At 38.0% G+C, this 12,487-nt stretch overlaps 1 protein-coding gene across 1 annotated transcript in view; it reads left to right on the top strand.

Moving 5' to 3' along the window:
- The window catches only part of Wif1 (Wnt inhibitory factor 1), a 62,526-nt gene that overhangs the window by 48,883 nt on the left and 1,156 nt on the right, over positions 1-12,487 (top strand). The window contains exons 7-9 of the mRNA XM_076853075.1: positions 3,912-4,007; positions 9,779-9,874; positions 10,377-10,472. Coding sequence (XP_076709190.1) covers positions 3,912-4,007; positions 9,779-9,874; positions 10,377-10,472 — 288 coding nt within the window. The remainder of the gene's footprint in view (positions 1-3,911; positions 4,008-9,778; positions 9,875-10,376; positions 10,473-12,487) is intronic.

The raw sequence follows: 12,487 nt of genomic DNA, 5'->3' as shown, positions 1-12,487 counted from the left end.
CAAAACTTCCACACCTATTATGGGTAGGAATTAGCCTCCTGGTCCTCTCTGAATGTAGCCAGAATGTCATCCTGGCGGGACAACTATCTTCCACTGAGCACTCTTGTTATGGGAGGGGATCATGGATTTTTGTGAACAGCTGGAAATTTGATATGCCCTGAATAAGTTCTGTGGGTGAGCTTATCAGGTCACATCAAACAACGTGCTCCAAATTGACTGACCTAAAGGTGTACTGACTCCCAACTCAATACTTGGCTCACAAGGTTACATGTCCCTTAGAGGTTACATGCCTCCTTCTTAGCATTGCAGCAATGGTCAAATTTTGTTCTTAGAGACTGGATTCAGACTTGGCCTTACAATATTGCTGAACAATTCATATTCTGTACAAGATACCAGTCTATTTTGCCCAGTTCACATCTTGCAAGTGGGAAAACATTTAGAATTTCTGCGAAGTGTGTGTCTTTAATGGAGTTACCTTTGCATCTAGAATGCTAATTTTATGAAAAGAGCATTGTTTGGGGCTAAGAAAAATGTTTTGAAATAAAATGATGACTATTATTTGAAGAAGCGACACTTTAGTGATCAGTTAGTACCAAGATTATAATGCACAGTTTCTTTTTTTTTTCTTTTTAAAGAAAGAAAAGCTATGTAAAAAGCCCCCAGCATGAATCAGAATAATAGCTTATGGTTGTCTGCTATTTTACGACATTCATTATCTAATTGTCTGATTTTACTCTCAACAGCCTTTTGAGATATGGAAAGTGTTATCCGTTTCATTCCCAGATAAGCATAGTGAGGTTATAGTGCTTGAGCAGCTTAACACAAATTCACTCCTTTCTATGTACCATGGTGCAACCCAGGCTACCTAATTCAGGTCCCAGTTCCCTGTGAGGGACTCTAGACTTTAGCAGGTAATTTGCTCTATTTTGGAACATGTTTTTTCCTTTTGCTGAATTTGGAAGGAAGTCATTGACCTTCCTGTCCTGCCCCTGAATTAACTGAGATAATATCCAAAAGCATTTCTATATTTTTTTTTAAAAATGGTCTTTTAAAAATCATAGCATTAAACTGAAAACAATTTTTAAAAACATGTATTCATGAAGATTGAACTCTAATAACACTAATAATAATGACAGACAGTAAGTAAAGTTATTGATTGTGAATCCTCTTTTCGTCTAAATTTAGCATTTGGCATCTCTGCTATTTCTAAATTGAGCATTTCTTCCTGTATGTGTTATTAACCTTTTATTTTTCTTTATGCATATAGGGGATTGATCCTGGGACTTTGTGCATGTTAGGCAATGCCCTCTAAAACTGGGCATTTCTTACAGCAGAATTAAGCTCAGGTTATATTGAAACTGTTAGAAAATAAATCAAATCTTTCAGATAGTTGAATGAAGAAGGCTTATATTCACATATTTAAAAAAACCACTAGTGTGGTCTGCTTATGTAGATGTGGCCATTATTGGTGTAGTTTGCACAGTGGTGTATGCATTGCAATGTTTTACTAAAGCTACCACATCCCGAACACTTCATGGTCACTAAAGAGGGAATATATCTATCTGTATTCCAGTATCTTTATATTTTATATTTCAGATGAAAGTTTTCCTACTTATTAGACACCAGTAATTTTTGTTTTGTTTTTGGAAAGTTCATTGAAATTTCACTTGGTCTTCTAAAGATCTGAGAATATTTTTAAAATATTTTTTACTTTCTCAACAACAACAACAAAAAGGCTTTCATTATTCAGAAGACAGTATGGAGCTTAGTTACTGGCATAGAGCTAGACTTTAGCACTACATTCTAGAACAGACATTAAAAAAACAACTTTCATTGGCCCTTGGGACATGTGCCATAAATGTTAGGAAATGAGTTGTTAAGTATTAGCCAATATATTCTCAGCTCCACTGAAAGTGTCCCTGGCTCATTGTACAATAGAAATTATATTAATCTTTTTTTATAATAATATACCTAAAGCTGAGTACTTTATAAAGAAAGGAGTAACTAAGCTTATGGTTCTGAAGATTTAAGATCATGGCATCAGCATCTGCTCTCTGGTGAGGGTTTTCTGACTATATCACATCTTGGTAAATGGAATTATTATGGGAATATCTGGAAGAGAGAACATCACATGGCCAGATAGGAAACGAGGAAGATTCACAGGCCAGGCTTGCACTTTTTATAACAACTTCCTCTTGCAGGAACTAAGGTCCCATAGAGCTACCTTAATCCTTTCTGAGGATGGTAGCCCCAGTGACTCAACCATCCTCCATCAGATCCCATTTTTTAAAGATTCCAACACTTCACAATATTGTCACATTGGGGACAAAGATCCCTTCATATGAGTCTTTTAGGAACACAAACCATATCCAAACCATTGCAGAAATCTGGAGAAGTGTGGTCAGGGCAGTAAACTAAGAGTGTGGCTCAATTATATAATCAGTTTTATCAAGTTTTATTATTCAATTAAGCTACCAGGCTCAGAGCATTTTAGATAACAGTAAGGAGCAGTTCCCACAGGGAAAGGACCACATGGATATTGATCCCAATGTTTCGTTTCCTCATATCCTTAGGAGAAATAGGAATGAGTTAGGGAACAGGACACACTCACAAAAACAACCAGTGATAGATACCAGCACCAAGTAGCAAAAAAGAAGGCCACGTGAATGGATCTCCTGAATTCTCTAACGAAATGCTACTGTTCCTCTCTAAGTCAAGATGCTTGGTTTTGCCAAAACAAGTATAGCACTATCTGGAGCTGGGAGATGCTTGTGATTTTAAACACAGCATTTATCATTTAAGAAGCAGGATATTTGTAAAATATTTTAGTTGGAATTCTTTTCCACAAAGAGAGCACACATATAACTTTTGGATTTCCTTTCTGATTTTCCTATTGGAAGCTTACTTTAGCTTTTGTTCAGCTAGAGCCAATTTTGGCCCATTTTATATGGGACAAAAACAAATAGCATATATAACTGAAATTGCTAAAAATCCAAACTCTAATTTTAGCCTTTACTGAATGAGCCAGCTTGTCTACTTTAAGACATTCCATTCTCACTCTTCCATTCCCACTTCTCTGTCCTCCCTCTATTTTAGGTGCCAGCAAGCAGTGAAATTCCAGAAACTAAACCAAGAGGGAGGGTTTAGGCTGAATCACAGTATGACTATTAACCTGGATAATGTAGCTAATTGGACTCCCACTAGAATACATCCAGCTTTATCCCTCCAACTCAGCTGCCACCATATCACTACCTATATGATCTCACAAGGGTCTGCAGTCTTTTTCTGAGTACAATTATGTTTTTATCTAAATTTCATAAAAGCCCATTTTTTAAAAAATATCTGTTAGATAAAATAAATCCTGTTCATTTTTTTCCCTAAAAAAAATGCTTTCTTCTTTGTTGGATCCAAATATTTATGACTTCTCTCTCTCTCTCTTTTTTTTGTCTATTCCAAAGTAAGCTTCACCTTTTATTCTTCTTTTTTCCTGCAACCAGATGTTTAAAAAACAAATCTTGGATTTATAGCATAGCATTCTTCTCCTTTTCAGAGCACTGATTTTATTTAAAAAATTAAAAGGCAGGTTTATTTTATATACTCCATGCCTTTTTTCATTAAGATATAAGCTTTTAAGAGTGGGAGGGATAGAATGTATGTGATATCCTATTATACCCTATTATGTTCTGAAATCTAGTAATTGTAATTTGATGGTAATTGTAATTCGAATCAATTACTGTGAATAACTGAAGTAATTGGTTGCAGTTTTTGTATTTGTAAAGTGGGCTTAAGCGGCTTACTTTATGAAGTAAATGAGCAAGTACAGATGCCTAAGAAACATCATGCACTTTATAGAGTTTTTGTTTGGTTTAACCCATTGTCTAATGCAGCCCCTGGTTTGTTCATTCTGACAGCAAACTGCTCAACCACCTGCTTTAATGGAGGGACTTGTTTCTACCCTGGAAAATGCATTTGTCCCCCAGGTCTAGAAGGGGAGCAGTGTGAAAGAAGTGAGTACTGACTTTCCACTTTCTCTTTGTTCTCTGGAAATCTTAGCCATTTTTTTCTAATCCCTTCCTTTACCAGAGGAATCCAAAGCCCAGAAAGAACACATAGTTTGTGTAAGGTCTTAAGTCATTGGTTTCTTTTTGCTAGATTCATATGCCACTTATTTTGGCTAAACATGAGGAGAGACATGGCTCATGAGCATCAGAGCACTCAGAACAAATGGTTTCTGAGTCGGTTCTCTCTGGGTTTGGATTATTCAGCATGTCATATTATTTCTTTTTAGTCATTTCCACTTTGCATTATGCAGAACCCACAGCTTCAGCCGTGAAACATAGACCAGAGCTCTGAAACAGGTGTGATCTGTCACCCACCTACAGATATAGCAGGGTTTCCCCTGCCACTGGCTGCCATTGCTGCCAGATATCCTAGAATAGACTGAGTCTTGTTACCCACCTAAGAGAAAAGGGAATACCCTAAAAAGGGGCACAAACATGCATAGCAATTTTAAAAAAAAAACACGCTAATAGCACAAGCAGCAACATGAGAGCCTCCCACCTGTTCAGTGAAAGGAGCCAGACACACACCAGTGCTTCCTGATAATTCCTTAGTTTTGAAGTTCAAGAACAGGCAAAGCTAATGGATGATGATGGAAACAAGAATCATAGTTGGAGGCACAAAAGGATATCTTGGGGTGCCAAAAATATTCTGTATCTTGATTAGTGAAGGGTCATGTGAGTGTTTATGAAAAAGAAAATCAAACTGTAAATAAGATTGGTGAATATTCTGCCTTTTCCATATTTGTTACACTTTAAGGGTAAAAATTCCCCATTGTTTGGGGAATTAATATACCCAATTGCTTATCCTGGCTCTACCACCTACTAGCCATGTAGGCCTCAGTGAGTCACTCACCTCTCTGTTAAACTGAGAAATGAGTCAACCCACCCTACGTTGCTCAGATAGTGGGATGCATGCCCAGGAAGGAGCTAAAGGAATCGGTGTCTGCTTATTTGCTGTGTCTCTGCCTTTTTTTTTTTTTACTTTATTTTATTTATTCATTCTTTTTTTTTTTTAATGTGGTGCTGAGGATCCAACCCAGTGCCTCACACATGCTTAGCAAGCGCTCTACCACTGAGCCACACCCGAGCCCCTGTCTCTGCCTTTTTGATGTGTGTTGAGGAAGACTTGTTCATCATTTCTTGTTTCCAGCTGTGTTTTACCTGTAAAGCATCACTGCATTGGTTCAGCTGTAGTTTGTGAAGTTGTAGTGTATTCAAAACTGAATAATACTAAGTTCTGACTTTAACTTTCAACCTCTAATTTATTTGTGAGTTTTTGTACTTTAATGAGTAGTAGGTGAAGTAACCATTTTTTATAGAGTTCAAATGAAATACTTCTGAAGCTTCCATAAAACATGTAATTAATTGCCAGGATGTGGTTTCTATTCTTATTAATTACCCTTCCCTGATAAAGATATATCAGAATGGACACCCCTCAATTTTCTCCCCATCCTCACCCCCAGAGGTTGCACACTTAGTTGGTTTGTGTGTGAATCTTTGCTCATGGTTTCATTTTGTGTAAGGAAGCCTCTTCATGCCCTCAGGATTTACACACTTTCTGTTGGCAGAAGCACTGCTTTTATTCTTGTGTGTATACATGTGCATGTGATTTTTTTTCTCTCTAACTGCATCAAAAATGTGGGTCTTTGAAAGACCCTGACAGATCTGATCACAAATTTTATTCAAAAATTTTTAGGAAATTTCCTGTTTCTCTTATTACCAGGAAAAAAATGGAAATGGGTCTTGAGCTGAAAAGTGCCTCTACAAGTATACAGATAAAACAGCATAGTTGAACTATGTATTCTTGTTTTTTAATTAAGATATAATTTACATACCATAAAACCCAACATTTAACCAGTTGTTAAACCATCCAGTACATGCACAAAGTTGTGCAGCCACCACCTCTGACCAATCCAGACCATTTCATCACCTCAAAAAGAAAACTCATACCTATCAGCAGTTCCTCCATGTTCTCCTCTCCTCCCAGCTCTGGCAACCTCTAATCTACTCTCTGTCTCTTCAGACTTGCCTGTTCTGAACATTTCACATAAATGGGATCATACAACATGTGATCTTTTGTTTCTGGCTTCTTTCACGTAGGTTTCTTCTAGTGTTTTTAAGGCTCACACATGGTGTAGCATATATCAGGACATCAGTCCTTGTGGCTGAATAATACTCACTGGAATGTATAACTGCATTTTGTTTATGCATTTATCAGCTGATAAACATTTGGGTTGTTTGCACATGAAGACTCTTTTGAACACTGCTGTAATGAACATTTGTGAATAAGTTCTTTGTGTAGACATAAGTTTTCAATTCTTTTGGACATGTACCCAGGAGTAGAATTGCTGAATCATGTGGTTTCAAATTTTTTTGAGGAATAGCCAGACCATTTTCCAAAATAGCTGTATGATTTTACATCCCCATCAAGGTGCAGCAATGTACACGAGTTCCAATTTTCCCACATCCTTACCAATAGTCAGAGGTATCTGGATGGATGTTTGTGGTGCTCCTAGATTTCCCAAGAATCTTTAATGAACCTTCAGTTAAAACGACCACACAGCTTTACTTCCATTGCATTATAAATAAAGTTTAAAAATAAATTAATGGGTTCTTATTGTAAAGCTTTCAGTGTAAAATGTTCTTTGTAAAGACATTTTAGAATATTGGAGAAAACGATTAAAAAAAACTCACCATTCTAGGACAACGTTCTAGGAGATGATGAGTGTTGGCACAGGTTGTAAACCCCTTTGATCTTTTTTGTCTGTGAGTGTCACAAATTTAAGGTAATTTATCCAACCATCCCATTGGTGGGAAGTTTAATGTCTTTGTTTTATAAATATCTTATCACATTGTACTCACAAGGACTCAACCACTGGTTGTACTAAAAATGCTATTTAAATTAATTAAATCTGGTGTCCATAGGCAATGCTTAGTCTCTTTAGATAAAGATGTGTAATCTCTCAGGCCTACTAAGTTTTCCATTGTCTATTGGAGAGAATTTGGCCACAAATTGTTTTCAGGAAAAGGAAACATAAATATTAAAGACAATTGTAAAATCCTGAAATTTAAAACAATCAGATCATGAGGTTTGGTTCCTATAGTCTTTGAACTAGCAGTGGGCTTCTAACTCTCCTGCAGTTAGTTGCCTTTCTGTTGTGTAAAAACCAGGAGAGAATATCCTCCCTCCTGGCTGAGGTGAAACTAAGGTTCCTCATTTCTATCATTCCATGGACAAGAAAAGACCCATTGGGCCAATGAAATGATTCTTGCCAAGGATCAATCTCTGCAGTATTCCTGCTTACCAAGTTCACTCCTCCTACACCATGGGAAATTAGGGCTCACCAAGTATTTCACATATAAGTAGTCTATCTTCTTTGCCATATAATTATCATCCCACATTGTGTTTGCTTGGGGAAAACCCAGTGTGTTGTAGAGTACCATGAACGATTCAGTTTTGTGTGTGTCTTGGGGTGAGATGTTTCTTTGATGCAAGTAGAAATTTGGAGTTAGATATTCCTTCCTTTTGGGGAAGAGTTGAGATATTAACTAAAGAGTAAATTGCTTTATTAGTCAGATTTTCATTCAAAATACCTGACAAGAACAACTTAGAGGAGGAAAAGTTTATTTAGGGTCCATGGTTTCAGGGGTTCAGTTCATGGTCGGTGGACTCCATTGCTCTAGGCCTGAGGTGAGATAGCACGTCATGGAGGAAAGACATGGTAAAGGAAAGATACTCAGTTAATGGCTGGCTGGCTGGCTCACTGGGAAGCAGAGAGATAGAGAGAGAGAAGGAGGAGCCAGGAGACAAGATATAATCCCCAAGGGCATGACTCCAGTGACCCACTTCCACACTCCACCAGCCTACAGTTACCATTCAGTCTGACCATTTCAAGTTACTAATCTATCAAATGGATCAATCCATTGATCAGGTCACAGCTCTCATAATCTAATCATCTCACTTCCTGTATTAACACAGATGTTTTTGCAGGACACCTCATATCCAAACCATAACAATGTGTTCTTATGTGCAACCTAGAAAAAGGGCTTTTTTGCACTTTCTGTGGTCAACAAAAAGGTGGTATTTTATTATGAAAGTTGTTTTAATATCCGTTTCTGGGACATGCTTGTTTTAGAAAAAAAAAAAATCTCAAAGTCTAACAGTATTCCAGGTTTGTGAGAGACCCTAACACCCGAGTATTGTTATGTCTGTATTATCTCCACAATGACTAAATACTGCTTTCATCGATTTATATGTAAATAAAGCCCTTTAGGTAAGTAAAAAGAAAAAGAAAGTGTTTTTAGTCAAGTGATTTTCATGTGGAATTCACTTCTTATTTTTTAAGAATAGTATTTTCTTTGACCTTAAGAAGAAGTATTTAGAGAATGAAAGGTGAGATGGTTAGGGATAGATTTCATTAGCTGTCCTTATGTACTCAGAGGCCTTTGTAATGTTCTGCTAAAAGTGAAAAGAAAGAAAAACAATGACAAAATTCCAAACTTGTCCCCTACCAAAACCTAAGCTGCTTGCCCACTTGGAACATCACTGTGCCAGTCACAGTCTGTGGTTTCACACCTGGAAGGACAATACTCTTTTTCTTCAACAACTTCAGTCCTAGGATGGCAAATTCTAAATTGCAGAGAGAAAATAAATAGCCTTTAGAGTAAGAAGGCAGCAAATGATTGCATAATTTTTACCGTTAAAGTCTTCTGGCAGGTCTAAAAATCTGTGATTCAAAGATCTATGAAAACATTACCAAGATTCATTTGGTATGAGATAAAAGAAAAATGATATATCTTGAAGATCTAAGACATTCCCAAAAAATGTATGGTTGTGCTACTGGGTACCTTTTGTGACCTGCCTCATATTCTCTCAGCCAACTTTTAACTCCTGTCATTGCTGAAGCAACCTGTTTTGCACAAGTGTGAGCTGATTGCACTTCATCTTATCTGTTCCACACCTTTGCTCTCGACCCAGAGACATCTCTGAGTCCTTAGAAATCACATACTGTGTTTGCAGCATGAAGTGTGAGGAAATTACCCCTTGGGGCAAGTGGGAGTCGAATGCTGATGAACAAATGCTTCCCCCTCTCTCTTCAGACAACTCTGAGGTGCAGCTGATTCAGCTCCTTAGAAGGACCCAGCAAAATGGGATCCAGTTGCTCATAGTGGTGACGGAACCACACTTTGGTGTTGACCTTCCCTCCTACCTTGTTTCATTCTTCCCATGCCCCATTCCTATTTCCTAGGCTCACTTCCCCAAAATAAGCTATCTGCAGGCAAGCCCTGCTTTCTGGGGAATCCTAGACTAAGACTTATGAGGTCAGGTACTGGTGTAGACCTGCTTTCAGAACAAGAAACAATCCAAAGCAGAACTCAGAGAAAAGACCATTTAGTGGGTCATGCATAAATCAACTTTTAGTAAGTTATGTCTTAAATTACAATTTGTGAGTCAATTAAAAGATTATTCTTTTTATCAAAATGTAAATGGAACTATGGCATTGGGGCAGTACATTTATGGTGAAAGAAGATATGTATTCAAAGTAGAAGTATTAACCTATTTCAAAAACAAAACTCAAGCAATATAAAAGCCAGATTAGATCTGAAATGAGTGGAAAATACTGCTTTTACCCCTTCGAAACCTTGTGATTCTTTACGTAATATTCCCCGAATGGAGCTCTGGGTTCCTTGCTCACTTGCATTGCTCTCTATTTTAGGCAAATGCCCACAACCCTGTCGAAATGGAGGTAAATGCATTGGTAAAAGCAAATGTAAGTGCTCCAAAGGTTACCAAGGAGACCTCTGTTCTAAGCGTAAGTACTCACACACCCCATCAATATGGGTTACGGGACGAGTGAGCTAGCTGTACTCTCCTACTACAAAATGTCACAGTTAACCTTTCCTTGCTGACATACATGATTCTTTTATGTAGACCAAAGGCACTCTATGGAATCCATGCCTATAACAGAATTTACATACTCTCACAGATACAACTGAATGTTTTAATATATTTTTTTTAATTCACTAGAGGTTTTCTTAAGGAAAATAAACTTCCATTGCTCACAGTTTCAAAATCCTACTGAGAGTCTTTTGTAAATGAGGAACATGATGCTTATTTAAGGGTCACTCTCATGACTTTTTCACAAAGTCCCAAACTGACTTTTACCTGGAGAATGGTTTAGAAAGAGAAAAAAAAAAAATTAGGCTATGAAGCCAAAACTAACTCGTTCTAAAGAACTGCAGGAAAAGGAGCTGTGTAATTCTGGTGAAAAAGGAAAGCCGAGGAAACATTTATTTTATCTCCTTTGCTTCCAGCTGTCTGCGAGCCTGGCTGCGGTGCACACGGGACCTGCCAGGAACCTAACAAATGCCAATGTCAAGAAGGTTGGCATGGAAGACACTGCAATAAAAGTGAGTTGGAGACCATCTGGGAAGTCAGTCTCTTTCACTTCTTGGCTCCAAGGGCTAATAAACAACCCACAACCCAGCCCCACCTGCCATTTCATGAACAGCAGCTTCTCCTTCTCTGCCCACCATGCTCCCCTCCCTCTCTCGAAACCTTAGATTCTAAGCTTTAGAGTTTAAAAAAGTAAGGCATCATTGTGAAATGTCATCAGCTCTGCAAAATACCACCACAAATATTTTCTAGCTTAGATTGCTAACGCAGGTTCATACGGTAATATAGTATGTCAACTCTGAAATATGTGATCATCTCCATTAAGATTTTAAATCAAATGTAGAATCAGTATCTACTTACCTCTGATTTTAAAATTCAAGATTTACCAACTCACATTTAATATGTGAAGAGTTTTACTTTTTAAAAATTTTAAATTGTATTGGGTATATTTTTAATGAGTCCTTTTGAGGGAAAGGAAAAGTCTGTGAAGCCCTCTATGAGAGAGAGATGTTATAGGAGATGTGTTTTTTCCAAATGTACCAACTACTCAAAATGAACTAGAAATGTAGAACAAACACTGAACTATTTTATCTATGAAATGGAGCTTAATAAAACCAATTATTTAGTAATGGATTAGTGTCTCCCCTGTGCTAAGCAGGAATCCAGACAATGGGAGACACATCAACGAAACAGAAAGTACAGATCCAGTGGAGGGAGAGTTGATTAGTAAGTGAACAAAATAACACAGTCTCTATATATCTGGCACCCAGAACTCAGTCTCCTAAGCCTGGGACACTGTCCTCTCCACTTGGGGGAAAGGAAGTTTCCAACCACGCAACACCCTTCAATAGCAGACATCCAGATGTGGCTACCATATTACATCTCCAAAGTACAAGTTAAACAAACCACAGATATTTTTCTAGATCAGTGGTCTCCAAAGAGTGTTGCTCACGGTCCAGTGAGTGGGGAAATTATTAGTTCAGGTGCTGAGGGGAAGTATTACCTCTAAAATATTTTTTATATTTTATATTATTTTATACATATTTACATATACATTTGATATGTAAATACTTATATTTATTTAATTGCACTTTCTAATTTCCAGTTTTTGTGCCGACCTTACAATATTCACATGTTATTCTGATGTATATATGATGAACTTATACGTGGGTATATATGTTTATTGTAAGGTAGGCTGGTGTCTGGTGGGCACCAGTATGGGAAGAAGTTGCAGTTCCAGTATGGAAAGAAGTTGGGCACCAGTATGGGAAGAAGTGCAGTTCCTCTGGTAAATAGCTCTTCACCCAGTAGTAATGGTTGAATGTATCCCCACTAGGACATGCTTTTGGGAAACCTTTGGACTAACACCCCTATAGGAAACTAACAATTTCTAGAGTCATTTTCACAAAGACTAAGTCAAATATTTTATGCCACTCTCAACTGGATACAAACACCATGGCTTGTCCAGAATGAAAGTGATTTTCCAGAAGTCCTTGAGCCTAAGGATGATCTGACGTCTGACTATACACCCTAGGACTCAATTGCAAAGATCTCTGGTCTCATAAATGGGGACCAGTGATCTCCAAGAGTGATGGAGGTGGGGTGAGCACAAAGGCACTGTTTCCACTGATATACCTGGTCACTCTTACAAAAAGAAGGCAAGTTAGGGGTCCTTTGGAATAGAGCAGTAGATGAGCAATTCTATCAAGGAGAATTGCAAGCTTCCAAACAGCACCCCTACTGTAGACCACATGCTTAATCTTCTGCCATCAGAGTTCCAGAGTAAGGCAATGCAAGCCAGGAAGGTGCCCTGGAAAACACACTTGATTCAAATGCAAGTGTGTTTTCCAGGAGAGGCCACCCGGCCAGTTCTGTACTTCAAGAGAATGGAGCTAAAAGGGTTTATTTTAACTAGAGGGAGGTGACAAGGAAGCTCTGAGTCACAGAGCTCTGCTACAAACAGATTCCCAGTGGGGTGACACGTTGGGAGGTCCCAGGCACCCAGGCATCATAGCAGGAAGGAGGATCC

This window comes from Callospermophilus lateralis, chromosome 4 (genome assembly GCF_048772815.1).
Source record: "Callospermophilus lateralis isolate mCalLat2 chromosome 4, mCalLat2.hap1, whole genome shotgun sequence".
Classification (NCBI taxonomy): Eukaryota; Metazoa; Chordata; class Mammalia; order Rodentia; family Sciuridae; genus Callospermophilus; species Callospermophilus lateralis.
The sequence above is the reverse complement of the archived record's forward strand: the minus strand, read 5'-3'. Positions and strand labels throughout refer to the sequence as shown.